This window comes from Scleropages formosus, chromosome 1 (genome assembly GCF_900964775.1).
Source record: "Scleropages formosus chromosome 1, fSclFor1.1, whole genome shotgun sequence".
Taxonomy (NCBI): Eukaryota; Metazoa; Chordata; class Actinopteri; order Osteoglossiformes; family Osteoglossidae; genus Scleropages; species Scleropages formosus.
The window spans coordinates 28,273,941-28,301,918 of record NC_041806.1 but is presented as its reverse complement, the minus strand read 5'-3'; the positions used below and the strand labels follow the sequence as shown (position 1 = coordinate 28,301,918).

Sequence of the window (27,978 nt, the reverse complement as noted above, 5' to 3'; positions counted from 1 at the left end):
AGAACAAGATGAGGCTACAGTGGCCACCTAAACTGGGCAGCAGAGTCACAACAGTCTAGAGCCTGTCCTGGGGCACAGAGTGCAAGACTATCAGCATACTCCCTGAATGGGATGCCAGTCCACAGTAGGGTAGCAGGGCTCACAGCCACTCATTTGAGATCCCCCACTTATGTTGCAGGAATGTGGGAGGAAACCAGAGCACCCCAAGAAAACCCTCACAAACAAGGACAGAGCTGGGTTTGAACCCATGTCACAGCAGCTCAGATACTGCAAGGCAGCAGCAGCATTACCTGCTGTGCCACCCCACAGTTGCATGCACCCACCAAGGTCAGCACTGGTCACTGTGCAGCACAGCTTACCGTTGGAAACTTAATGTTGTCGCTTCTGTTTCTCAGACCTTCTCCCCAGGGGGCTGAACTTGCAGTACCACTCCAATCCCGTACCGGCGATTCCTGCTGGACATTTCCATTCGTTGGCGTGGGCCAGCTCAGCACCTTCACCTCGCGCACAGAACGGCGAGCAAGTGCTGCCGCAGGCGGGGCGCAGCCGGTGAAAACAGCACCATTTGAAGTGGAAGCGTGATGCCATGTGGGTGTCGGTTTACACAAGCACCACTACTGTGAGGAGCTCCCAAAATGTCAGAAGGGCGCCGTGCGAATGTTGACATTCGCCTGCAGTTTGAGCACTTTTATTTTCGCAGGTCATTGTTGGTGACAGAAACATGCACTTCGTCTTCCGTCGTTGAGGTGAAAGGGGGCAGAAACAAAGGTTTCACGCATCAATGTCTACAGAGCGCTTCATGTGCGAGAGCTGCCGTCACTGCGTTCGGTGCGCTGGGCAGGAGGTTCCTTCGCTCGTTCGCTGACGCTCTGGACTGTAGGTCCAGTGGCCCTGCTGAGAAACGGTAGAGGTAGGGCGGCAATGGCGCCAGCTTACTTACTGGTAATGGCGCTGCAGTCATGTTTCGGGGCATGCTGAAGAGGAGCGACCGCTCTCGATTCATTGCGGTGGCCCTGTGAAGCGGTGGAGCACACAGATGTTTAGGGTGCTGGAAGTTGAATCCTGCGCCACCGATGGACAGACTCATTCCGTGGCGGACTTGACCTTTGTGGCCAGTTTGCTCAAACCTCGGCGCCTTGGCACAGCGCCCTCAGCCAAGAAATCTGCAGGGGTGTGTGGATCGCACGTGGACGCCTGATACGTGGGCTCACCTGGTTCACCTCAGTAAGAGACAACTGAGCACTCGAACCCGAGCCCACCAACCAAGGGGCACCAGTCCTTTAGTTTGCTGTGGGTCGCTGATTTGGAGAGTTTTGGCATTTTCCTGGTTCAGTTTTCTGTCTCGGTCTCTTCTGCACATTGGTACTGCGGCTGCCAGCGTTGGTACGACATCTCCGCCCTTTGTTTTGCTCATAGCGCGCGCGCACACACACACACACACACACACACACACACACACACACACACACACACACACACACACACACATTTTCAGAACCGCTCATCCCATACAGGGTCACGGGGGAACCGGAGCCTACCCGGTAACACAGGGCGTAAGGCCGGAGGGGCAGGAGACACACCCAGGACGGGACGCCAGTCCGTCGCAAGGCACCCCAAGCGGGACTCGAACCCCAGACCCACCGGAGAGCAGGACTGCGGTCCAACCCACTGCGCCACCGCACCCCCTACGTCCGCCAGTATGACTATAATAAAGCGCTGAGCTCGACGTCTTTCAACGTTCATGTTCCCCATCATCCAGCAGTGAGCTCACATGCGCCAGTCTTGCGTTTGATGTGCATCTTGAAAGCATCAGGACCTTCTCTTTCTTTGCACAGTTGCTCTGTGGGTGAGTTCTCTAGTGCGCCTTCACACTGCGGTGTGTGTCGCTCGCTGAGTTCAAGGAGAAAGGGAATGTTTCGGAGACCGTTTCACGTTGACCATCGGCAAAAAGATTACAAAGGCGCCGCTGAGCTGTGGAAAGATCGTTGCTCAGCTGTTGTTCGCTGGAGAACGTAACGGCGAAAGAGAATAAGGCGAAAATGTGCCGCTCTTACGAAGGCTCTATTCGTTTCGTCAACGGCGGTCACTTGATCCGTTTGGGAGCCGGCGAAGCGTGCTGGTCCTGCGGTACTCAGCGGTCGCCCCGGCTGACACTTGTCATTACCTTTGAGCTCTTGCTGTGAAGCGCATGATGTGCGCAGACACGCGGAAGCAATTATTTCTCATTGTTGTCCCACACACACATCTTGGCAGCTGATAAAACTTTAATTAGAGCGTCGACTACTCCAGTTTTTAGGCGAGGTCAGCGCCTCATTTTCGCGCCTTTTTGAAGAGGAGGGATTCTCATCTTTAGCCGACTGTTTTCTGATATTATTATCTATCTTCTTATTGGATCGCTCTCCTGTACTTTTGCTGCTCCCAGTAGTGTTTCCCCTTCTCACTTCCCTAAGCCTAAAGCCTAACCCTAGAATCTAACCGGAAACCCTTCCAGAAGTCCTCGTGCTATTTTGATCTTCTTTGCAGTAGCCAGTTGATAGAGATGGCCAAATTACCAAAAGTACTGGCCTTATACATTTATTTACTTGACAGTTTTCTTTAGTTTAAAGCATTAAGTAACTTTCAATGTTTTACCCATTAATGCAGCTGGGTAATTTTTACTGCATCGATTCGGGGTAAGTAGCTTGGGTACCAAGGATGCTGCAGCGTGAGGGGGATTTGTACTTGGTTCCGTCAAGTGTAAAACAGCGGCTCTGAGCACAGCACCACCTGCCGGATGAAGTGGCTCGGAGATGAAGGAGGTTGGTTCGGGGTTTTTTTTTCCAGAAGTACACGTGATACAGAGCAAAGCCACTTCTGCTTCTCTTGAGGTCACAGGAGCAAGAGCTCTGAGACCTGTGCGGAGGAGTCTCTGCAAAGTCCAGCATCAGTGATGGCGGTCAATGGGGTTATTTATTTATTTTCCTAATTTAAAAACCCATCTTTAAGTACACTGTGCTACACAGCGGTGCAGCAGGTAGCACTCAATTCCCACAGCAACTGAGCTGTGTGTTGGGGCGTAGCTTTGAATCCAGTTCAGGGTATGTGGAGTTTGCATGTTCTTCCTGTGTTCTAAACCCAGTGATGGGGTAAAGCACTTCTGGACCCCCTCGTGAAACCCGTACCAGTGGTCAACGTGAGTCGCATTTGCCGGACTGCACTGTACGAGTGAAGAGCGGTAGCTGAGTGCAGTTTCGACTCTGTTGGCAGCGGGTCGCTCGCTGCACTGCTCCCGTGTCACCTGTGCAGCACTGCTGCTTATTCAGGTAGGAGCCCCTCATGGACTCACCACTCATCCTGGAGTCACACTTGGGCAGGAAGTGAGGACTAGGGTTAGTTTTTTGGGTTGAAAGGCACTACGTAGTACAGTCAGTAAGTATTTTGCTGTACGTGGTCCAGTCAATAAGTTCTAGGACTGGCCACCCTGTAGAAAGTATTGGTAAAAAGGAGTGTGCAACGTATGACAAAATAGAGCTAAAAAAGGGGTTTGTGTGAGTGTGCACTCTATGTGGTGCCTCTTATCTGACTGCAGCAATAACACCCTGCAGGTCGGTTGATGTACCAGACTGGTCCTCTTTGAAGCCTCAGTCTTTTCCAACGGCGCCAGCAGCCCCCCCCCACCGCTCCCCCAGAAGCCATCAGCCATGTGAGACCAGTGTTGTGGCTGCGCACGTGAGGGTGTCTGGCCTTCTCTGGGCTGTGGGGGGTGGGGTTGGGTCCTGCTTCTCAGATGCCTCTGGGAAGCTGGCATCTGTCTCTCTGCTTTCCCAATACTCCCACCCGGAGCCCATGAGTCATGTAGCCCATAAATCATTTAACGTCCTCCGTCTCTCCCGCTGAGTGCGTGCGAGTGTGTGAAAGATGTTTGCATGCAAGTGTGTGTTTCTACACCATCACAAATCATTTGGAAGCAATGTGATGGCTGTTGAGGGAGGGGGCAGCACCTCTCACTGTCTGTCTGTCTGGATCCCCCCACCTCCAAGTCAGATTCACTGTTATGTGAATCGGGGGTCAATATGTGAATTCCTGCGCTCAGATTCACCGTTATGTCACAAACCACATGACGGCTGATGCCGGTCAAAGTGTCGCTTGCAAGAACCCAGATGGTTGTCGGATCAGAAGAGTGGTTTGCTGGGTAACAGTGGTATACAGTTAATATTCGCTCGGCATTTCCGAAGGCCCGCAATGGCTCTCGGAAAGCCAGAAATGTAGGCGCTGCTAGATGTTTCACTTTGTATGTTCTTATGATTTACACTGCTTCTTCACCATACAAACACAACAGAGGCTAATTCTGTTCCAAACTCAGTTTGTTCTTAAGTTCAAGGTCACTTTTTCCAGTAATTCACAATCACAGTTTAATAATACAGACCCCCTGTGGTTTGACTGCCGATGTTGCGTTAGTCTCACATACAGGTGTCATAAGTTCTCTGTATCAGTTGTTTTTTATTATTATTCACAAATGTTAGTTAGTTAACAGGATATGTGGTAATGTAGTGGTTAGATAGATAGATAGATAGATATACTTTATTGATCCCACAAGGGAAATTATTAATTATTGTTAGCGCTGCCGCCTTTGGGTATTTATCCTAATTTGCTCCAGTAAAATTGCCTAGCTATAGAAAGGGATAAATAATTTGTTAGTAGCTCAACACTGTAAGTCGCTTAGAAGCAAAGTTTCCCGTCATTTAAAATTTTTTAAAACAATCTGTTCTATCCACTTCTGCAATAAAAAGGTTGATAATACAGCCATCCTTTGATTTATTTAGTGTGGCTTCTGTTTAATTACAGGTTAGATTCTGTAAAAGTCTCAAAGCATTATATAAGAATGTGTTGAAGAAATACACACACACACACACATTTTCTGAACCGCTTGTCCCATACGGGGTCGCGATGAACCGGAGCCTAACCCGGCAACTCAGGGCGTGTGTTAAAGAAATATCTAACACCATTTACTTCAACTGAGAGTGAAATTCAAACAAATTGAAACAATGACAATAAAAATATGACATTTCTACCAATTCCGCTTTAATATCGGCTGCTGGCCAAGTGCGGCGTTCTTCATAGACACCAAGCGTAAACACCGTGAAGGCGAGTTGAACGAAGGCGGTCCCCACACACCTGCACTTTACTGCCACCTAATGGCCAGTGGCAGAAGCACAGGTTGCGCTCGCTGCAACACACCTACGCAAACAGTGTATTGTTCCCCAGCGTGCGACGGCTGGCCTCGTAAGCACTGCATGGGGCCGCGAAGCCCGTTCCTCCGAAACACAGTTCCTCGGAGGCGAGACGCCAAGGGCCAGGGCTCATCGGCTCTCTTTCTCTCACGTGCGCTTATTTGCTTACGTCATCGCCAAGGGGTAGAGGTGGAAAACAAGGGAGACGCCCAGCTGGAAAGCAGCATCATCATGCTTCATTGGTGGGTAGATATTGGGGGTTATTACTGCTCTTATGACTGCATTTATAACTGGAGTTCGAGTGGCCAAACAGTAGCAGGTCAAAAGTCCTGGAAGCAGCGTTTCTGCCTTTCGCTGCGGGTCTGTGTTTGTGATGACAATTTGAACGGTGCCTTCGGTTAATTCCGCAGACAGTTGCGGTCACCCATCAACACAAGTGACACATCTCATCATACGCGTGTCATTAGGGTTCCGTTAAAATATGAATTAATACACTTCTGCTTTCATTAAATGAAAGTAGTTCCGAAGACGTCCCGTCCAGAGTGACCCCCTCCCCGCACCTTGCGCTCTGTAATTCCGGGATAGGCTCAGGACCACCGCCACCCACACCAGGACCAGAAGGAGTTAATGGAAAAAATGGAGGGATTGGTGCAATAGTTTAAGTGAAATGGTTTTTGACTCCAGAAGCATGAGAGCAAATTCACTGACACTGAGAAGGGAGTTTTTTTTCATCCATGTGGTTCTGTCCATGTCAGCAGAGGCTGATTGAAACTTTGCTCTTGGTGTTTGATTTTCACACAGTTGGAGTGTGATTCACTCACAGGTGGTTCACTGTGGGTATCTCTTTGGCTCCTTGTTGACATGCTATCTTGCATTATTTTTACTATAATATTGTTATTACAGGGTGTTATGTTTATCTGCTGTGACATAACAGTACTGCCTGCTTTCTTTTCCACTTTCTTTCAGCTAAATACAATGTGCAATTTATATGTTTAGCATGGTTTGAATGGCACTTCGCAATACACACAGAAGTAATGTCTAATATAAATGTGTCATTTCCCTAAAAATTCAGTCATTTTATTTTCATTTATTCCTTTAGCAAAGAATTTACTGCACAGCAATGTACAGTTGTGGGTCTGAAAGACATGTGTTTCCAGACCCTTTCTGAAATGTTCAGAGGATTCAGCAGCTCTGAGGGGCAGAGGGAGCTCATTCCACAACGTTGGAGTCAAAACTTACATCCTACTGACTTTTTTGATTTTGGGTCTCAACCAGCCAGAGGTGGAAGAGCACAGCACTCTTGCTGGGGCGTAGAAGGTGATCACATCCTTTAGGTGTCAAGGTGCAGATCCTTTGACCATCTTTTAGGGTGTAACCACACTGTTGAACCTGACATGGACACCTAAAGTTGGTGGAGAGAGACGAGGAGGAACTAGTGCTGTGAAAAAGTGTTTGCCACTATCCTGATTTCTTCTGTTTTGTGTATTTCTCATACTAAATAGTTTTAGATCTTCAAACGAAATCCAGCATGAAACAAAGGCAACCGGAGTAAACACAATACAGTTTTGAATTTTAATTTTTTTATTGAAGCAAAAAAAAAAAAAGCTATCTAACGCCTACCACCCATGTAAAAAACTAATTGCCCCTCTACACTTAAAATCTGGTTGTTCCAACTTTAGCAGCAATAACTGCAACAAAACGCTTCCAATAACTGGAGATCAGTGTTTTACAGCACTGTGGTGGAGTTTTGGCCCACTCTTTTTTGCAGAACTGCTTTAGTTCAGCCACGTTGGAGGGTTTTCCAGCATGAACTGCCCGTTTAAGGTCCTGCCACAGCATCTCAGTTGGGTTCAAGTCAGGACTTTGACTAGGCCACTCCAAAATTTTAATTTTGCTTTTTTGAGCCATTCAGAGGTGGACTTACTTCTATGCTTTGGATCATTGTCTTGCTGCATAATCCAGTTGCTCTTGAGTTTCAACTTACGGACTGAAGACCGGACATTCTCCTTTAGGGTTTTCTGGGAGAGAGCAGAACTCATATTTCCCTCTATTATTGCAAGTTGCCCAGGCCCTGCAGCAGAAAAGCACCCCCACACCATCACACTGCCACCACCATGCTTGACCAAGGTATGATGTTCTTTTTGTGCAATTCAATATTTGGTTTACGCCAGATGTAACGGGACCCCTGTCTTCCAAACAGTTTCACTTTTGACTCATCAGTCCACGGAACATTCTCCCAAAAGGTTTGAGGATCATCAAGGTGTGTTTTGACAAAATTCAGACAAGCCTTAATGGTTTTCACCTTGGCACTCTTCCATCAATGCCATTTTTGTCCAGTGTCTTTCTGATAGTGGAGTCATGAAGAGTTACCTTTATTAATGCAAGAGAGGTCTATAATTCCTTCGATGTTATCCTTGGCTCTTTTGTGACTTCCTGGATGAGTTGTTGCTGTGCTCTTGGTGGAATGTTGGAAGGACAGCTACTTCTGGGAAGGTTCGCCACTGTGCCGAGTTTTTTTCCATTTGGAGATAATGGCTCTCACTGTGGTTCTTTGGAGTCCCAGAGTCTTTGAAATAGCTTTGTAACCCTTCCCAGACTTATGTATTTCGATCACCTTGTTCATCATCATCATCGTCATTATCATTATTTCTGGAATTTCTTTCAACTTTGGCATAGTGTGTTACTCGGTAAGACCTTTTAACCAACTTCATGCTGTTGAAAAAGTTTTATTTAAGTATTGATTTGATTGAACAGGGCTGGCAGTAATCGGGCTTGGTTACGCCTAGTCCAGCTGAACCCCATTATGAATGCAGTTTCATAGATTCAGAGAAATCTACTACAAGGGCAAATACATTTTCGCACAGGCCCAGTTGGTACTGAATAACTTTTTTACTTCAATAAATAACATTATCATTTAAAAACTTTATTTTGTGTTTGCTCAGGTTGCCTTTGTTTTATGTTAGATTTTGTTTTAATTTCTGAAACAATTTAGTATGAGATATAAACAAAAACAGAAGAAATCGGAATGGGGCAAATACTTTTTCACAGCACTGTACATGTGAAGATCTAGTTCATTGTAAACATCCAACTGTGTGGTTACAGCACTGTACATGTGAAGATCTTGAAAGCTGTGATATTTAAGTTACTGTGCTGTAACCACACAGTTGGATGTTTACAATGAACTCTTGTGAGAGGGTTGTAAGGAAACGCTTTGTCCAGCTGTACAACTCGGGATCATTCCTCAATCATTCTATTGCGATGGCGCCGTGCATAGACGCAGCAGCTTGGTACTTCTGTAAAAGTTCTGTTTTTCTTTACGTTGCTTTTTTTGTCGTTTAGTTTGGATGGTAATGTTGCATCTATTTATGTATTTCTTTACTGTTCTGTTTACTGTTTAATTTTCCTATTTTTATACTTAAGTGTTGTCTTTTATATTGTTGTCTAAAGAAGTCAGGGAGTACCACTACAATTTCATTGTATTGCATAGCGGTACAATGACAAAGTCTTCAATTCCAGAGCTGTGCACATCCCTGCATGGGGATACATCTCATGTTCATCCGTTCCAGGATTGTTCCAAAAGCAACTGCAGCCTGAACTGAGAACCGTTGCCGTCGCTCTCAATGACCGTATCGTCATCACGTGAGCTGCGGAGCACTGTGTTCAGTGTCATTGCAGTGTGTGGGGACCTCTTTTCCTCTGACCTGTCCACCTTCTCTGTCTCGCACTTGGACCCGCTTCTGGCATGTTTCAGTCCCTTCCACTGTCCATTCTTTTGATCTTGTGTGTTTCTCTGCAGACCTCAAGAGAGAAGCCAGCATCTGCCACATGCTCAAACACCCGCACATCGTGGAGCTGCTGGAGACCTACAGCTCGGATGGGATGCTCTACATGGTCTTCGAGTTGTAAGTGTATCATCTTCACGATGGGGCTTTGGGTGGGAAAGTAGGGCCTGGTGCTCGGATCTGCAAGGAACCTCTTCTGCGCGAGGTTGTCCACTGCTTGGGCTGCGCTGAATACCGCAGTAAGCAGAGTAAGAGGTGACGAAATGTCGAAAGGAAGGTTTTTGGTAGGGCTGAGGTGATGGGGGGAGGGTGCTGGGTGCAGAAGAGCTTTATGAGGACAGTGTTGGGTACGGAGAAGACGCGTGGAAGAGGGTGTGACAGTGCAGAGAGGTCATTTGACATCACCTTTCCCTAATCTAGTGTTAAAATGCGTTGCTGTGTGTCTGGCTCGAAAGAGTCTTTGTTTCGTCGGGTCGCTTCAGCTGCGCGTCCTTCTCAACACGGAAGGTGCGGGAGGCCGACAGCGCAGAAGGGAAGGAGGATTTATGTTCTTGTTCGGGGAATTAAACCCGACGCAGAAAGGCCCACTCTGAGCCGCACGCTGGAAAAGACATGACAGCTCAAGTGCGCCATGATTCCCAGAAAGCCTTGCGTTCTTGTACTCTAAGCCTTTGTGGATGGGGGGGCTACCTGTCAGTACCTGGCTGTCAGTCTGAGCAGGTACCTACGGTAAAGGAGAGCTAAGGCTTACCGGGGCCAAAGGGATCGTGGGTGAAAAGAGGCGTGGAGCATGTCCTGTAGCGTACTGAGGATGCGCAGCAGCTTCGTGTGAAAACAGGTGGGGTTCAAACAATAGGTAGTTAACAATAACCCAGAGCCAACCCCACGCCATCCCGGGTCGACGATGCGGAGATGGTGGAGGGAATTACTGAGTCTGTGCCTCTGCGTCCCAAAACACTGAGAGCAGATGTTGAACAGGGGGCCCGGCAGGCCTCCATAGCCCCTGTACACTGGAAGGACCAGGCACTCCAGTACATCGCCGTTTTATTTTTTCAGGAAATGTGTGTGCGACACGCCACGGTCCCTGAGCTTGCGTGGTGCCGATGCAGACGCTGCCCTAAGGTGCAGAGTTTTCGTTCGTTGTTTCTTTGCACTGCGGTTTTATGTTTTTGAATGAAGTTTGCAAGCTTAATGTAAATATTTAAAGTGATTTTCAAACATAAATTTCTCAATATTTAACAGGAGGCTTTTTTTTTTTTTTTTTTTTTTTTTGAAAAATTCAGAATTAGAAGGAATCGCTGTATTCTTTGCACCAGCTTCCTCCCTCTCATGAGTGATGGTCATTGCTCATCGATCTGCCTATCTGACGGATACTGAGCAAATCAATACACTTTCAAAAGAAAAAAAAAAACACTTTCAAATTATTTACAAGCTTATCCTCTAAATGTAAAATCAAAAAAAAACACTGTATTGAAACATGTTAAAAATGTGTTAAAATAAGAAATGATGCTGAGGGATGTGAGTAGAGCTGTGTGTGTGTGTGTGTGAGTGTCACTCCGTTACCGTGGCGATGAAGAGCGCTGTTTCAACAAGCCATTGGGGCAGAAAGGGACAGAGGTTTCAAGAAGGGGCATGACCCCTGCCTACCTGGGTCTTGTCGGTCCAACGAACCTGTCCCCAGTTAACACCTGGGCCCTTTAGGACTCAGCTACCTCTATCCCCCTTAGAGAAGTGCCTTCAATCAGGCTCTGAGACGGGTTTGTCCACGTGTCCCTCATTGGGACGGGACCAACCCGTGGAGTAAGCGGTACTCTGAGGAAACCAACACCAGGATTTTCCCAACATCCCTCTTGCTGTCAGACCTCATGCCACCTGCAGGGGGTGCAGTTTTTGAGAAAGGCCTTTGTCCACAGGTGGGAAATGTGAACTGCACTTATCATGTCCCAACTTGCACTGTGAACAGGCAGGATGGAAGTGTGATTTTTAACCGGGACATCATGAGTGATGAATTACCTGGACTTAGTGTCTCCGAGAGCACAGGCCACCGCTCCCTGGGCGTCTCACAAGCGCTACCTTGAGGAACTTCCTCCACAGGGAAGGAGGGGCTGTGATGTCAACCACATGTACTGCCAAGCTGACAGCACTTCCTCCCACTGACCATTTTCTGTCACCCCTTCCCCCGACAGCATGGACGGGGCTGACCTGTGCTTCGAGATTGTGAAGAGAGCTGATGCCGGATTCGTCTACAGCGAAGCGGTGGCCAGGTAAGTGGAGCAATAATGAGTACCACTGTAAGCAGGTGTCCTTTTCAAACACAGCCTCATCTCATTTACCTTTATCTAATAATTCTCTCCCAACATTGAGATACTTACACTTACTTACCCATTTAAACAGCTGGGTAATTTTACTGGCGCAATTTAGGGTAAGTATCTTCTTCAAGGGTACCGCAGTTGGAGGTGGGGTTTGAACTAGCAACCTACAGATCCAAAGTCACCAGTACTAACTGCTACACTGCCAGATACCCTGAATTCATGTAGTAAAAATCACTCTGTTGTATAAATCGGTAAGTACCTTGCTCGGAGGAACTACAGCAAGGTGTGAGAATTGAACCTGGGTCCTTTGACAGCATGGTAACTTGAACCACTGCACTACCTTCCATCCCCACTGTAGAGTGCAGCTCCACTGGCCGTGTTCACAGTGTCTTTCCTAGACAGAATGAGGTCCCCTCCATAAATATATATCTATAGCATTTTTTGTATTTAAAAAGCAATCATGGTTATTGCATTATTGCATAACAGAGTAAAGTGTAAGTGAAAGAATAAAATTATATATTTTCTTTGAAAATCTGTTATATTTGTGAATGAAATTTTGGGGATAGACAACTTTTTAGACAGATGCTGCATTCTACGTCCACATGCTTATGCAAAGGACACAGTGGCGGGTGTCCCCGAGCAGCGCTGTCCTCATCCTGTCCACTGACTGCACTGCAGTTGACGGCCAACAGGTGGCAGCAACCTGTCCCTTCAGGGCCGGAGACGTAGACCTTTTCAGCTTTGCTTTTACGCCGCCGAGAGCATCGAACTAGTGTGCGGAAAGACAGTGACACTCAGGACTTTTCTTTTTCTGCTTTTAAATAAATCCCCTTATGGCTGCAGTACCTTTGAGCTAGCTGGTTACCCTGAACTGACACGGTAAAAAAAAAAAAAAGGCGTGTACACTAGAAAATCAGTATTTGTCACTTTGTGTACAATACGAACGCTGTAAGGGCAGCAGGTCTCGCAGCAGTTTGAGCAGACACCTCAGGGGACACATGTTTGAGTCCCACTTTCTGCTGTAGCTCCCAGGGTACTTACCTTGGGTGGGCAGAGTAAAAATGAGGCTGCTGTGCGAATGGGTAAATCACTATAAACGGACATCCATAAATAAAAATATCAGCTAGACAGGTGAAAAGAAGAATCCAGGTGGTGTGTGTGTGTGTGTGTGTGTGTGTGCACGCTGCAGGCTGCCTTCACACAGCTGAAGAGTGTGTGCAGTTACGTCATCGTGAGAGAACCTGCTCTGTGGAACACACACACTTGATCTGGTGTCTTGTGCGTGCGTGTGTGTGTGCGTGCACTCGTGCAGTGCCTTGCCCCTGTCAGACTGGACTGAGTGAGAAGAAATGTCTGAAGTTTCTCTCCGCTGTGAAACACGCTCCTCTTTCTCAGTGTGGTCCTCAAGTCCCTCTTTCTCCCCTCCAGCCACTACATGCGGCAGATCCTGGAGGCGCTGCGTTATTGCCATGACAACAATGTGATCCATCGCGACGTGAAGGTATGCCCTCACTGTGCCCCCCCCCCCATCTACCAGCTTCTACGAGTTCACAGATCTGATGGTAGGAAGACATTTGAATAAGAGCTTTGAACAGTGCTGGGGATGAACGGCGCAAGGTGGTGAATACGATGGACATTTTCTTAATGACATGAACAGGCATCAACGCACTGAAAACAAGTGAGTAATGAGAGGATAATAAGTTGGAAGGAAGTCCTTCTCCACCTTTCCCAGAGCGATCAGGGATCACAGTTGCATTTGCTGCGTCGCTGAATTTTGATTTGTGTGTGTAGTTGGTGTGTCAGAATAAGTGCACTAGGAAATTGTAACTGTTGAGATACACTCTAGTTACGAACTGAAGGTGCATTGAACTGAAGGTGCATTTTCATTCATTCATCCCCTTTTTTTCCAGACCAACTTACAATGTTAAGCTTTTTGCACTGATTTGTGCTTTTATGCAGCTCGGCGATTTTTAGTGTACCATTTCAGGGTAAGTACCGCGGTCAGTGCTACTAGAACAGGAGGTTTCATTTGAACCTTGGTCCTCTGAGTGCAGAAGCAGCAGCTCTGACCACTGTCCACTAATTTTAATTTTCATTACATTTACATTTATTCATTTAGCAGGCACTTTTGTCCAAAGCAATATATATCTTAGCAAAAGTCCAATTTATGCATTACATCAAGAGGAGGAGACAGCTGCAGACATGAAAGTCTCAAGCAAAGTAGTTTGTTACCTACTGCTTGTTGCACCGAGGTTCATCGATCGAGTAGGTGCATAAAACGCAGGATAGACAAATCCTGATACCCTCCCACCAATTTTTTTTTTTTTTTTTTTTTAATATTATAAGATACACAAAGAAAGTACAATGCCAGAGTACTGGCTGAATAAAGGTTGTATCTGGTGATGCTTGTGGGGTTACGATGCGTGAACAGTTACACCATAAATGAGCTGGAGAGATCTTGGGCAAAGTGGATCTGGAAAAGGTGACTTTTCAGACCCTTCTTGAAAGTAGACAGAGTTTCCGCAGTTCTGAGTGAGAGGGGGAGGTCATTCAACCACAACGGAGGCAGAACCGAGAACCGAGCTTTACCTTTCGTGCACGGGACCACCGAGCGAGCAGAAGTATTAATTATTAATTAATGAAAGCAGAAGTACCATTATTCATTAATCTTCATTTGGAAAAAAAATGATAGAATGACAATAATGCGTAGCAGACAAAGGATATGTGTTCACAGAGTTAATTTGAAAAATAAATCTTTTAGAAATCAATTAGTATTAATTGCATTTGAATGCACTTTTGTGTTTTACCTTCCTGGGTTGAACGGTGTATATATTATATACAGACCTTCGAGCTGCTCTTGTGCAACCTAAAATTTCTTTTTAAAAAAAGGTAAAAATCAACCAGAGGCCTCTGTTCAAACTTCTGGCTGCAGAAAGTGTTTCGCCACAGACTTCTGCATTGCAAGGAGCTTGTCGGGGCAATCAAACCAAAACATCCTCCTAAACAACAAGCCAACCCTTGAAAATGCCATTTTGCACTTCCGGCACTCAGACCACATGAAGATGTTTCAGTTCCGAGTGGCAAGGTGTAGGGGGGTGGTGGTAAAAAATTAAAATATGGGCCAAGAGAACAAACTGCAGCGCTTGATCCTTCTCACGGCATTTTGGTTTTCACATTATCATTGACTTTATATATAATTATTATTATAATATATCCTTTGTCTGAAATGATTAAAGTAGCTGTTTTTACTTCACCTTCACCTGATATTTAGCAACGCTTTTCTTCTGAAGCGCATTGAGGTGCACAAAGTGCAGCCGAGCGTCTGCTCTGAGCATCTGAACCTTTCACCTTTGGCCACGGGTCATGCTCCTCAACAGCATAGCACCTACAGGATACACTCGTTTACAGTCGTACAGAGCAGAGTATTGGTGACGTACCTTCTCCACAGACCGAGACCCCAACCAATACCACGAGACCCCCTTCTCACAATACCACCCTTCTCTAGCGGACTGGATGGTAGCTGCACAATGTATACGACGTCGGTTGTAGTGTCGGGACCGATCAGGTCTTTTAGGCATCTGGGTACAGATCCCTTGACCATCTGGCTGCAGTTTAAGTTGCTTTGAATAAAAGTATTGGACCACAAATGTTCACTGAACAGGAAGGAGGTCAAAGGCCAAAATGCTTTGCTCAAATCCCTGCCCGCTCTGTGCTAGCAGTCCCCAAAAAGCAGTGGTGCCAAGCTGAAGATGCCTTCACCTTGAGTGGTAGGGGAGGGGGGTGCAGTGGGATGGGCGCTGAGCCCTGCACACAGAGGGCAAATGAGTAATGACCAGGACACCCTTCTGGCATAAAATGAATTAAAGCTCGTAATTGAGCCACTTCTCATCTGCGAGACGAGAGAAAGGAGCTGCTTATTGAGTCATTGTTGCTTTTGCTGGTGTTACAGGAAAATGAGCAGATTCTTTGTGTCAGTTATGGTCATGTTTATCATTTGAAATAAAGAGTTTTCAATCGGAAGGTGAGCACCTCTCAAACGTGAGGCTATGGTTCTGTGCAGAGCTGAAGCCTCCCTTGGGAGGAGGTGCTGGAGCAAACCCAGGACACCATGGAGCGATTATATCTCTCGTGTGGCCCGGGGAGTCTTGGAGGTCCCCTAGGAGGACGTGGAGGGAAGTGCGCTCTGCCCGGCTTGGTCAGCCACCATCATATAACCCTCTCCGGGAAAAGTGGTTCAAAAAAGAAACTGCGGATTGATGGATGTACTGGCATTAGTACACTCTCTGATTTTGATAGTCCTTGGTGGTTCATCAAAGTTACCCTCCAAATGTTTCTTTTTTTTCCCCCCTATACATTGACTCAATTAGCCAACACTTCTTTCCACAGCTACAACTTGAAGGTATTCACAATTATTTACCCATTTATTCAGCTGGGTAATTTCACTGGGATAATTCAGGGTAAGTACTTTTTCCACTGGTACAGTAGCTGGAGGGGGGATTTGAACCTGCAATCTCTGGGGCTAAAGGCAGAAGTTCTGACCACAGCCCCAAAGGTTGCACCTCTACAGGCAGTCATTATAACAAAGTCATCATACAGGTGCTTACAAATCGTTATAAAGTTAATGTTTTACATTGAAAGGCTGCTGGGATTGGATTAAAAAATATTGTTCCTGTAAACCGTGAACTTTTCAGCAGGAAGGTTCAACCTGTAATATGTACATTTATCCCCGTCTCTGTGACGATTTCAGTTCTCGCTCATTGAATATAAAATAAATCACTGCGTAACATTTTTGATACTTTTGAAAAATGTTGCACTCATGACAACATGCATGGCTTCCACTCGCTCCACATTAAATCTCCTTCGTACCATGTGTTTACCGTACTAGGGAATTAACGCTTGCTTGCATCTCCCACATCGGTCCACTGGCACACTTAATAAGCTGGAACAGCTGATAAATTAACAGAATTACAGCTGTAATCGACTTGTAAATATTGCTAATGCCAAGTGTCATGTTCAGCGCGTCAAAAATGCTCCGCTGGTGTTTTTGACAGCCAGAAACATTTTTTTATGTAAACTAATGATTAAACAGGCAATATATACACACAGAGACAGTTGCTACCCTAGTCTGGCAAGGTGACAAGGTTGTTTTGATATATTTTCACATTTAACATTACAAAATGTACAACCTGGAGACAAAATCTAATTTAATACTGCCATAAAATGCTTAAATTGCTTAACTTGCTTAACTTAATATTAAATTAAAAATTCATCTGTTTTTGGTCGAGCCGCTAAATGCAAAGACTTTTTTTATTTTAAGTCAGAAGCCCAGGTTGTTGAAATTAATAAAACTGTGATGTTTTTGTATGCAGGTGGTGCAGTGGGTTGGACTGGGTCCTGCTCTCCGGTGGGTCTGGGGTTCAAGTCCTGCTTGGGGTGCCTTGTGGTGAACTGGTGTCCTGTCTTGGGTGTGTCCCCTCCCCCTCCAGCCTTATGCCCTGAGTTGTTGGGTTAAGCTCTGGCTCCCCACAACCCTCTATGGGACAAGTGGTTCAGAAAGTGTGTGTTTGTATGCATAATAACTGCTGTTTAGTGGCAGATACACACTTAAAATGCCAAGTGAGGACATTAAGGATCCACACACACATTGACTGAAGCTGCTTGTCCCATATGGGGTTGCAGCAAGCTAGACCCCAACCCGGCAATACAGGGTGCAAGGCTGGAGGAGGAGGAGGAGACGCACCCAGGATGGGATGCCAGTTCATCACAAGGTACCCCAAGCAGGACTTGAACCCCAAACCCACCAGAGAGCAGGACCTGGCCAAACCCCCCCTCAATTAAATATGTAGTCAATGCCTTGTCTTCACTAAAGCCATAAAGAGGTGAATTGGAGCAAAAATTAGAATATACTGACACCATCGAAGACCAGATTTTGGCGACTTGTGCTGTAGAAGACAGGAAGTCATGTGAAGTGACACCATCTTTCTTGCTTCTATGTGCTTGTGTACTTTTTTCACATCTAAGTTTAGCACCAGCAGTTCATTAGAGCCACAGTCGGGCATGTATTCGAAGCCGTTTCGAAAGGCAGCGATCATTTATGTTTGTTTATTTAGCTGATGTTTTTCTCCAAAGTCTTTCAGCATGAGGTTCTTATAATATGCTTCTAACAATGTTAGCGGGGTAATTTTTACTGGAGCAATTCAGGGTAAGTACCTTGATTGAAGCAGCAGGTGGGATTTTTTTCCAGGGGCTCGAACCACTGTACCACCTGCAGCGAAATGCAGTCTCGCTAACTGCGTGAATAAGTGAACTTCCCAACATTTGTCACCGAGATTCTGCCCAAAACGGTGTAATCGGTTTGCCGGCTCCCTTAGCGCCTCCTTGTAATGACATTCCTGTCTGTACAGGTGTTGAGATGCATCCACCTGTCGCAGGTGCTGTGCGACAGGCTGACAGGCGCCTGCTCTTTCCGTTCTTATCGCTCTTTGTATTGCGGCCTTGCGAAGTCTCTCTCTCAAAGTGTTCCACGATTGCAGAAGTAAATGCGTACAAGTGACGCGACTCGCACCGCATAGCGTTCGAGTCACGCTTCTGAAGTGCTAATGAGGTTTTTGCCGGAGAGGCCGAGCCACACGTTGAGGAAGGTCGTGTCAGATGATCTGCAAGAGGACCGTTTGCTGATGTGCATGCCACCGAGTTTTGTGCCGTGGTACGTAAACAGCAGATGGAAAAGAACGGACGAGGTCCGCTTGTGTCGGAAGTGTGGCTGTGCCTCGGTCAGTGAGCGTTGGCTGAGCTCCGCATCTTTTCCAACATATGGAGGAGCGGTTGCAGCTATGTTTGTGCTGCCTTTTTTTTCCATTAGCCCATTAGTTTGAAGCTACTTTGTGCCGTTGCTCAGCGTTTATGGACGCTGAGTGGACACTTTACTAGGCACAACTGGTGCTTTACGCACAGTTCGCCCCCCTCGCACTACAGTTGAGTCAGTTGGTTGTGACTCAGTGTATATAGCATGCAGGCTGTGCTGTGCTGTGGTGTGGTGTGGTGTGGTGTGGTGTGGTGTGGTGTGGTTACCGAGTAAACGCTGGAAAGGGCAAGACGTGATCCATGTGACCGAACGTGATATGATGGTTGGTGCCAACCTGGTTCCTTTATCTCAGACATAGACACCCGCCTGCGATTTTTGTGTGGCCTGTACGGGGGACGGTGCAGGAAGCAAACAAGATCCACTCACTGGCACTTTTGTGGGTGGAAACACGTAATTGATGACATGATGAGATGAGATCAGGGGCGTAGCCAGAACATTTTTTCAGGGGTGGCCAGGTAAGACCCAGTGATTTCATCGGGGTGGCCAAAAACAAAAATCACAACTGTGACACACTGTACCAAAAGCAAATTCTACAGACAGAAATACTATAAATTCTACAGAATTTATTTATTACAAATGTACATGAGAAACTACAGTGGCGGTACTTATAAATGTCTGTAAAAACATATTGATCCTTATTCTACATTATTTGTATATTTAGATGCTAATGATGCAAATTTGGTATTGGAAATGATTTTTTTATGTTTGCCGATACAACTGATGTAATCTACATAGCTGGTGGGCAACGACTGACTACATGAGTGTTTCTGCTTATCTCTGATAATTCTGGTCTGATCTCATCATGTGTGTTGTGTCTGTAGAGCTTCTCCACAAGCTCCTCTCGACTGTATGTCTGCTTCCTCCTCGTCTGTCTCTTTTAGCAGCACACGTTTCCCCTGCAAGTTCTTCTTCCCTCTCTCCCTGTAGCATTCATTTCCCTGCTTCTTTCTCATTTTCAGTTTTCCTGCTGCTGCTAGTCCTCAGTTTGTGAAAAAGCAAAGTATCTTCCTACTTCCCTGCTTATTATTAAATTGAATAGCTACTTGCAAAAAAAAACAGTGACAGACTCATAATGTAAGCGTAATGATGTGTTAACATTTATGTGGTAACATGATTATTTTAAGAATTAGCTAGCAGCAGGTGCGGTAACTTTACCTGACATTAGCCTAATTAGCTAAATTGTGCGATATAAGCTAACATGATTTCATTTGTTCTCATGATGAAACATCGCAGTAGTACCCCAACTTTAACAAACTTTCAGCGAAATGTAGGTAAACCTCACTTATTTTACTCTCCTGAACCGCATACCCTCTTCTTCTCTTGCGTTGCTCGCTTGACTTGCGCTGGACCGACGTCGGCTTCAGTTTTCCCGCTCCTACTCCTCCCTCCGACCTACGCAGAGGTTTGTGCCGTGCGGGCCGTTCGCAGCTCTTCAGCCTAATAGCACCGCACGGAACGCTGTGTGCGCCGTACAAGTGAAGCTTGAGCGGTGAAAAAAGTCACCTGTCAGTATGGTCAGAGTGCTTTGCGCAACGGGGGTGGCCGGAGGGGTGGCGGAGCTTCAGTCAGGGGTGGCACCGGCCACCCACGGCCACCACGTAGCTACGCCCCTGGATGAGATGAGAATGGTCAGACTTGTCAAAGAGAACCAGAAGCCCACAAGTGTGCAGGAAGCCAAGTCTGAACACACCTAGGGATACCTGGTAGCGTTGTGGTTAGAGCTGCTTCTTTTGGATCCAAAAGTTGCAGGTTTGAACCTCCGTCTAGCTGTAATACCCTTGAGGAAGGTACTTATCCTAAATTGCTCCAGTGAAAGTTACCCACCTTTACAAATGGGTGAATAATTGTCGCTAGACTAACGTTGTAAGTCATTTTGGAGGAAAGCATCAGATAAACGTAAACAAGTCTTGAGCCTTGAAACAGAACAGGAAAAAACAGCAACGCATTCTGCTCTTGTCAACTAAAAAGAAGATGATGACTGTGCATTAGGTATGTGAACGCCAAAACTGGAGGACTTAAAAATGTAAAAACATCACCTGGTTCCATGAATCTTGATTTAATGTTAGAATTTGACATCAGCATGGTGAATCCGTGTAATAGTGTAGGGAATGTTTGCTTGACACACATTAGGTTGTTAGTAGAAGCTGAACATCATTGCTACTGAGGAGTATAAAGTATATAAGTCCTGGGAGCTTTGGCATAGCTTTTTAAGAAAATTTTTTTACCAGTTTGAATTTTAGATGTTTTTAATCTTTCAGATTGACAAAGTTTTGTGTTTACCGTCTTTTGCTTACTTGCGAACAGTATGTCACAGCGAACTGCAGAGCATGCCGTTCATTTATGAATAATTTAAGTGGCGGTGACAGGGAACGTTAGAAAGTTTGCTCAAGCAGAGTATATTCAAGGAAGAAAGATGCGATGAGAGGTGGGGGGGCTCTTGTAAGCTTTTCTTCTTCTTACTGTACAACACAGTTCCTTTATTGCACTGGGATCTGTTTTTGATGGGCCCTGTTGCTCATATTTCGTCTGTTGAAACTGTTCATTGTATTGTCACGAAAACCAAACTAAAATCATACACCTTTTTTTTTTTTTTTTTTGCTCTAATGTGCTGCAACATGTTGAAGAATCTTTGGGTTTTAACCAAATAAACACACATTTTGTCCCATTTTCATATGTTAAAAACATTGATTGTATCATTTTTAAGTCGATTATCCAAGATTTTCCACTTAATATTGTAGGATAGCACATGATGTATTAGCAGGTCGTACAGCGGTTAGAGCTATGCACTGGGAATCTCAATGTTCTTGGATCAAGCCCCACATCCTTCAGCTGCTGTATTATATTTATTTATTATATGTACAACAAATTACAAAAGCAGAGGAGACTGAACGTTCAGACTTCCAGGTTTCATTCTGATATGATAAAATATGGGGCTGCCAGGCAAATGAATTTCACATTTCGCTGAGTCTCAGTTGACATCCCCAGACCAAACTGCATTGCATAGCGTGTTTGCAATGAGCTCTACAGTTGTCATTCTTGTTGTTCACACAGTTGTCAAGATTAAAGAAGAAAATTATGAAGAAAGACAAGAGCAATGACTTACAAGGACACTATGATGAAGTCCACAAAATAATAAAGTAAATGAACACATGTAATGCACCAGCCATCTTTATAGCACTCAAGTTTTAGTATTTACATGCAACTTTCATAAATCTTTACATAGGATCAGCTGTACATGCCATCAGAATCAAAGCTTTATGAGAAATTATATTCCCTCCAAAAAAGCCAGTGCAACTGCAAAATGGTGAATTTGCGTAAAGTAGCTTCAAGAGTTTGGGTATGAACACATGTCATGACATTTTGTAGCGGGGCAGAGGTACAAGGCAGCTGAAACACCGTGGTGTTGAATCATTTATCGAACACGTCGCCATACTTTGCTCCTTTCGTTTGGATCCCTTCGTTTCGCTCCTTTTGTTTTGCTCCCTCTGCTTTCTGTTCTGCATGGCCCCTGCAATTGTTTTTTGCTGCTGTATTTATGATTTTTGTCTCTTTTTCATGCTCTGCTTTGTGCAAGGTTACATTATATAAACTGTGCTTTCTTTCATTCGTGGCAAAATATGCATACGGCGTTAACATTCCCCCGCCCCTTTTTCAGTCATAATTTCTAAGAATTTAGTAACCACTGAATTTGTATAGGAACTCTCCACAGAAAGGTCCTGCGGTGTACTGCAAAAAATTGTTTTTGCGTAATAAGCTAGAACCTCTTTTCAAACTTTATGTACAATGTGCCAAAGATCAAAAATTATTTGCTTTCAGAGGTACACCCAAGTGGCGCTAAAATCTATAGGTGTTTGCAGTCCTTGGGAAGTTCACTTGTGCATTTTTTCTACATTTGTTTTTGTGACTCTGAGTGCTGAATATGTGTCTATGTGAAATTTCATATGTGTACAAAGGCCCTCTAACAAAGCGTTAGTGTAGACATGTATTTAGTATGTGTGCGATGGCACAGCAGGTCAAGCTGCTTCCCTACAACCTGCTGAGCTCATTTGCAGTTATGGGTTTGAGTCTCGCTCAGGGTGTGTTGTGTTCATGTGTTCTTCCCAGTGTTTGCACCTTACGGACATCCATGCAAGAAGGCAGCGCTAAACTGTTTATGTTCCTCCCTTGCACAGAAAACCGCTCCAGTGGTCGGAACGCATTAGATGGATTTGAAATGATATGTAGTACCAGTTGCTGAGCCATGGCTTCCTCAAAATCAGCTGATTGCTCGGAGCTGGAGTTCAGGTGTAACCAAATCTTCGTATTCTTATAAATCGAAGAGGAACCGAGAATGTTTGAAAGAATCTGCAAGAAGGCGGAGACATAACTAAGCTTCCTACTTTCCCTTGAAGACGCCACTACCTTCTCCTATGAGCTGAGTTGTCTTTCCTGGACCTCCAACACTGTTACTTTGTGCTACTGTATTTGAATGCCTGACATCTTTCAGACGCTGGTTCTCCTTTCCGGTCATTCGCTGGCTTTTTCAACTTTGTGAGAACGTGGGTCCCTCGGCCATGTTTGACCCTGTGCTCTGAGAGGATTGTGAGCCGATGCAGACATTAAACATTTCCAGGGCATTCTTGCGGAAAGTCTTGTCCAGCAGGAGGTACATGATGGGGTCGGTGTTACACCTGAGAGCTGCCAGGCAGAGGAGGAAGTTCTTTATCTCCACAAACTGGGACATCGGATGGCAGCCGTCGGCAGACGGACGGCTCTGTCGCCAGGCCCTGTCGATGAACACGGCCTTGAATACGTGGTAAGGCAGGAGGCAGACTATCAGCACCGCCTGGATGACTACGATTTTGCGAAAGACGTGACTGTACATGCGCTGCTTGTCCAAGACGATCCGGCTCCTCTGGGAGCGGATGAAGTGCCTTACTACGGAGATGTAGCAGGCCATCACCACGATGAAGCACATGCAGAAGAGCATTATGGCTACTATGGAGGATTTCTGGGTACTGTTTCCACCCACCTCCACTGCAACCCTATAACAGCCCTGACTGACCAAGTCATCCTTCTGCACCACCTCCTGGACGGAGTAGTAGATGCTCACAGGCAACACGCAGGAGAGCACGAAAAGCCAGGTGGCTGCACAGGTGGCCCTGGCAAAGCTGGCCTGCCGGAGCTTGCGAAAGAAAACAGGTGGCAGCAGCCGGGTGCAGGTGCTGGGTCGTCCGCCATAGTCGTTCTGCACCAGCAGAGCGCAGCGGCTGAGCGCGATCCAGGTGAGGATGAATACACCCACATAGATGCTGATGTGCAGCAGTGGTGTGACACCGCTGATGGCTATCCTGCAGACCATTTGCTGCATATTCCAATCAGTCCCTGCCGCCAAGTAGGCCGCCTGGAAGGGCATGGTGAGGCACAGCAACAGGTTCGAGGCACCCAAGCTCACCAGGTAGATGTGCGTGGAGGTCTTGCTGTGTATTTTCTTGATGAAGATCCAGAGAGACATGAGGTTCCCTGGGAGACCCAGGAGGAACATCAGGACGTAGAGCGTGGGCAGGACGACACGTGTAGCGTAGGACGCACACAGGCAGGAGCCGTCGGGCTCAGGGAAGCAGACTCTTCCGTCCTTGGATACATTCTCCAATGAACTACCAGGGAACAGAGGACAAGGAGTACAGCAATTTCATCTAGAGCTCTAGAACAGATCTCTGAAATTAACCTTGGAGTTTTGGTGTTTTCTCCAACCAGCTTTTCTCCTCACTCGTAACCGTGCTTTATTGATGTTCTTACTTCCTGCATTTTCCTCTGTACTTCCTGCGATATTCTTTGTTAGGCAGTGCGAGGCCAATTTTTGGGAAGGGCGCTACAGGACGGTAAGTTCAATTAAACTGAATTTATTTCTATATCGGTCTGTTGTTAGATTTTGGCTGCTGGCATCGACTCTGACAACCTGCTTTGACAAGAAATAAAGGGGCTGCGACCTTATCTTTGGCCACATGTATTTTTAAAATACATTTGATCCTTTCTTTTAAATGAGACATTATGTGCTGAGTAGTGTATTCTTGCAAAATGATGAACTGTGTGTTTTGGTCATTTTTCCAGAATTGCCTAAGAAATTTGAATATATAACAGTTTACTTGGCCCAGTGATGAGAATATCCACCATTTACTGATATTTTTATCTGTAAGTCGTCAAAAGTAACTTCAGTTCAGTACATGTAACATTAGAATTCAAAAAAGCATATACAAAAATGGTCACCATGCAAATATATTTCTACAGCATATATTTATAATCTGAGTATCCTTAATTTTTTTTTGTTTTTATTTTTTTTCGCTGACCAGGTTACAGTTCAGTGCTGATGATAACTGATTTTTTTTTCGCTTTAAGGATTCCAGTAATTTTGACAGTAAAACATGTCACTCACCTAGTCATTGCAGTTACTGAAGTTGCCTGAATCGACGAGCTCACTTTTGAGTTTTCTTAGCTGTGTGTCAGTCATTTCCCTGTTTGTTTTCTCCTCTTCCTTTTTTCTTGCGCGACGTCAATGAGGCCGGGCAGCTCTCTCGATCTCTTCAGCAGAACAGCCTGTCTCTTTGTTGATCTGCAGTGCTCGGCGTGTTTGTGTGTGTGTGTGTGTGTGTGTGTGTGTGTGTGTGTGTGTGTGTGTGTGTGTGTCGTGGGGGGATATTGTGGTGTGTCAGTGCAGATGAGTTGAGAATTTGCCGAGAACCATATTGATGCTTCTTGACATATTTTTGCATCGGTCCGTTAAGATCCACACTGCCTGCCGCGGTGTGGCTGAATAGACGCATTGCAGGCCTGGAGTGACCACAGTTACCCTCCTGTATCGAAAGTTGCAAATGCTGGACTCAGTAGGTAGCAAGTGCAACATTTTCCTCTTCTGGTTCTTTGAAAGGTATATTCAGTCTTGCCTAGAATGGCGCTAAACATCCTGTTCTATGTAGAAAACAGCTGTTTGTTTGCCAATTCCTGTTAGAGAACAAGTGATGAAATGATCACAGTGACAATGAAGGCAGAAATTGTGACCTGTTTCCTTAGCACATGTGGAGACCACAGACCTGAGATGACCTCAAAAAAACCACATGCAGTGATGGTGTTGATGTGCGTCATGAACAGAACAATGAGAGGAGCATTTTGGCCTGATCATACAGTCAAAACTAAAGTTTGTTTTAGGTCCATTTACATAATTTGCATAGTGATTTTACATACTTTACTCATGTGGAAACCACATGTTAAAATAGTGTCTGTGCCTGAGGTTCCCTCTGGCAAGCGGAGTGATGGCACTTGCTTACATTGGAAGTGTGTATGGATTTAGAGAGTTGGTCTCCTTCCACGCAAGCGCACAGCATTTCCACAACTAAGAGCCAAAAAAAATCTGTTGTCTCCATGCTGATTCGGACAAGCACCAGAATTTACAGTTCAGGTTACTTGTAAAGTTTTATTTTTAGTTTCATTAAAAATATATAATTACAATGTAAACGTAAAAGTCAAAGTACAACCAAATCTACAAAGTCAAAAAAGTATCCATTATCATATGATGGATAAGGGCAATATGAACATTTTGAGCCAGCCTTGTAATTACTTTTAATTGTTTCAATGACTCTTCATGGGTGGTCAATGTTATTAGTGTCATACAGTCCACAATTTAATCGAGAGCAAGAATTCACCAGTTTTCTTATTGCAGATATCAGTCTGCTTTTCAACACTCCTTTTTTGAGCCAGCACCTTTGTCTAAGAATGAGTGTCGTTGAACATTCAGCAGTCCGCTCTTTGGTGCTATCTGTCTGCAGTATCGTCAGTATTGCTGGCACTGTCTGTCGGATGGACATCCAGGCAGATTCTGCACCCTGCTGGTCAATGAGAGAAAGTCAACGGTTAGCGAGGGAGGTCGTTCGGTGGCGTGGACTTGCAGCGCTGGGTGATGAGCAGGCTCATGCTGTTCCTCGTGGTGTTGCTGACCTGGCCCAAGGACGGCCTCCGGAACTCGGTGGTGGAGCTGTTGCCGCTACTGTCCTGCACGTTGAAGACGGTGTTGTTAATGAGCCGTATAGTTTCCTTGCGGACAGAACCGGAAAGCAAGAAGTACATGACCGGGTCCAAACAGCTGTTAAAAGCAGAGAGCAGCAGCACCACTTCATTGGTCTTGTCCATGATCCCTCTCCAGTAGCAGGGCGTGTCCGACACCTGTGAGTGAATGTAGAAGATGCGGAAGATGTGGTAGGGCACGAAGCAGATGGTGAAAAGGAACAGGACGAAGAAGGACTTCTTGGCCGTCCTGTTGTACCTCAGTGCGTTGGGGAGGTCCGGCTTCTTTCTGGAAGCTCTGAGCAGCTTCGCTGCGATCTTCCCGTAGGAGACCATGAGGAAGATGAAGATGAGCCAGAAGAAAACCACGAGAAATAAGTTAAAGTAGGCCTTCCCCTTAGCCTTCTGCCTTTGCTTGTACTGGAAGCACTTGTTCTTCTCCTCGTTGCCCTCAGAGAACATGATCATGGGAATGACTGAAGCAATGGCGAACACCCAGACCACAGCACAGACCGCTGCACTCCAGCCGCTCCCCTGGAGGCGCCGGGGGGCACCCTGCTGGATCTTGATGTAACGATCCACGCTGATGAAGCCCAGGAGGATGATGCTGATGTACATGTTCATATAGAAGACGTTGCCCACCACCTTGCACCAGGTCTGGCCCAACGGCCACTGGTTGCTGTTGCTATGGTAGAAGATCCGAAAAGGCAGGCACACCAGCAGGATGAGGTCGGCGATGGCGACGTTGATCAGAAACACTCGCACAGAGTTCTTCTTGACGTGGACGAACATAAACACCCAGAGCGCAAGCAAGTTCCCCGCCAAGCCGAACACAAAGAAGAACGAGTAGGTCAAGGCCAGGGGGATCCGCAGCGTCGAGTCATCCAGCAGGCAGCTATCGTTGTGGTCAGCAGCCAAATGGCCGTGCGTGTTCACCTCCGTGCTGGAGAATGGGTACGAATTGGTGCTCGCGCCTGACATCGTGTCTACACAGCTGCTGCTTTCAGTCCTGCGGAGCAGAGGGAAATGGTTTTTGAGAGAGAGACCAGAAAACATTTACTTTTCCTGTAAGAGGATATGACACAGCAAGTGGGGGAGTGATTAGAGCTGCTGCCTTGCACTCAACGGACTTGGGTTTGAATCCTGCCTCACACCGCTGTCCCCTTGATCAACACAGCTCCCCTGAATTGCTACAGGAAAAGTGACCGAGTGTTCAAATGGGTAAATTGCTGCAAGAAGCTTCATTTTGTACGTCATGTGAACATTTTTTCCTTTGAAAGCACTAAGCGCGCCGTGCAATAGTTACATTGTTCCTGTCGTCGGTATCATTCTTGTCTTGTCGTTATTTGTTTAGCCCCTGCCTTTCTCTAAGGTGACTTACGGCGTCAGGATTGCAAGAGTCCACGCAGCCAGTAACTGAGAGCAGATATAGACGTAGATTTCGATGTGAATATTCAACAAAGAGGTGCCTGGTCTGGTTGGGCTTTTTTCCAGCTTTCATTCTCACCTTCAGAAATGATTCCTGCAGCAACCATTCAGTGCAGCTGTTACCCTGTTCATGTAGCATTTTGTGTGTGTTCCCCTTCCTTGGGAGACGTGCACCCGTCTGCTGGTTTCAGTTATGAGTAAAACTGAAATAAAGTGTGTGAAGCGGTACTCAGACAAAGTGGGATTACTCACCGTCTGCATGGTGTCCACGGAGAGGTTCTCACCCACCTTTGTCTCGGCTCACTCTGACTTGACTTGTGAGAAGCGTCAGCTGCGCTCTCCTCGCT

The 27,978-nt window shown here is 45.9% G+C and overlaps 3 protein-coding genes across 13 annotated transcripts in view; 1 reads left to right on the top strand and 2 right to left on the bottom strand.

Moving 5' to 3' along the window:
* The window catches only part of LOC108926483 (peripheral plasma membrane protein CASK-like), a 120,662-nt gene that overhangs the window by 58,234 nt on the left and 34,450 nt on the right, over window positions 1-27,978 (top strand). For all 11 annotated transcript variants that reach the window (XM_029249766.1, XM_029249750.1, XM_029249737.1 and 8 more), the window contains exons 3-5: window positions 9,007-9,112; window positions 11,179-11,256; window positions 12,733-12,805. In XM_029249766.1, coding sequence (XP_029105599.1) covers window positions 9,007-9,112; window positions 11,179-11,256; window positions 12,733-12,805 — 257 coding nt within the window. The remainder of the gene's footprint in view (window positions 1-9,006; window positions 9,113-11,178; window positions 11,257-12,732; window positions 12,806-27,978) is intronic.
* Window positions 22,610-24,737, bottom strand: gpr82 (G protein-coupled receptor 82). The gene is made up of 2 exons (XM_018739187.1): window positions 24,582-24,737; window positions 22,610-23,805 (listed from the first exon to the last, which is right to left on the bottom strand). The coding sequence occupies exons 1-2, from the start codon at window positions 24,587-24,589 to the stop codon at window positions 22,692-22,694; spliced, it is 1,122 nt and encodes a 373-aa protein (XP_018594703.1). The 5' UTR covers window positions 24,590-24,737; the 3' UTR covers window positions 22,610-22,691.
* On the bottom strand, window positions 25,730-27,970 carry LOC108926486 (probable G-protein coupled receptor 34). Its single transcript, XM_018739186.1, has 2 exons — window positions 27,884-27,970; window positions 25,730-27,212 (listed from the first exon to the last, which is right to left on the bottom strand). The coding sequence occupies exon 2, from the start codon at window positions 27,182-27,184 to the stop codon at window positions 26,054-26,056; it is 1,131 nt and encodes a 376-aa protein (XP_018594702.1). The 5' UTR covers window positions 27,185-27,212; window positions 27,884-27,970; the 3' UTR covers window positions 25,730-26,053.

What these genes read in the sequence shown, in the direction of transcription:
- LOC108926486 (XM_018739186.1), bottom strand. Translation starts at nt 27,184, where the DNA reads ATGTCAGGCGCGAGCACCAATTCGTACCCATTCTCCAGCACGGAGGTG.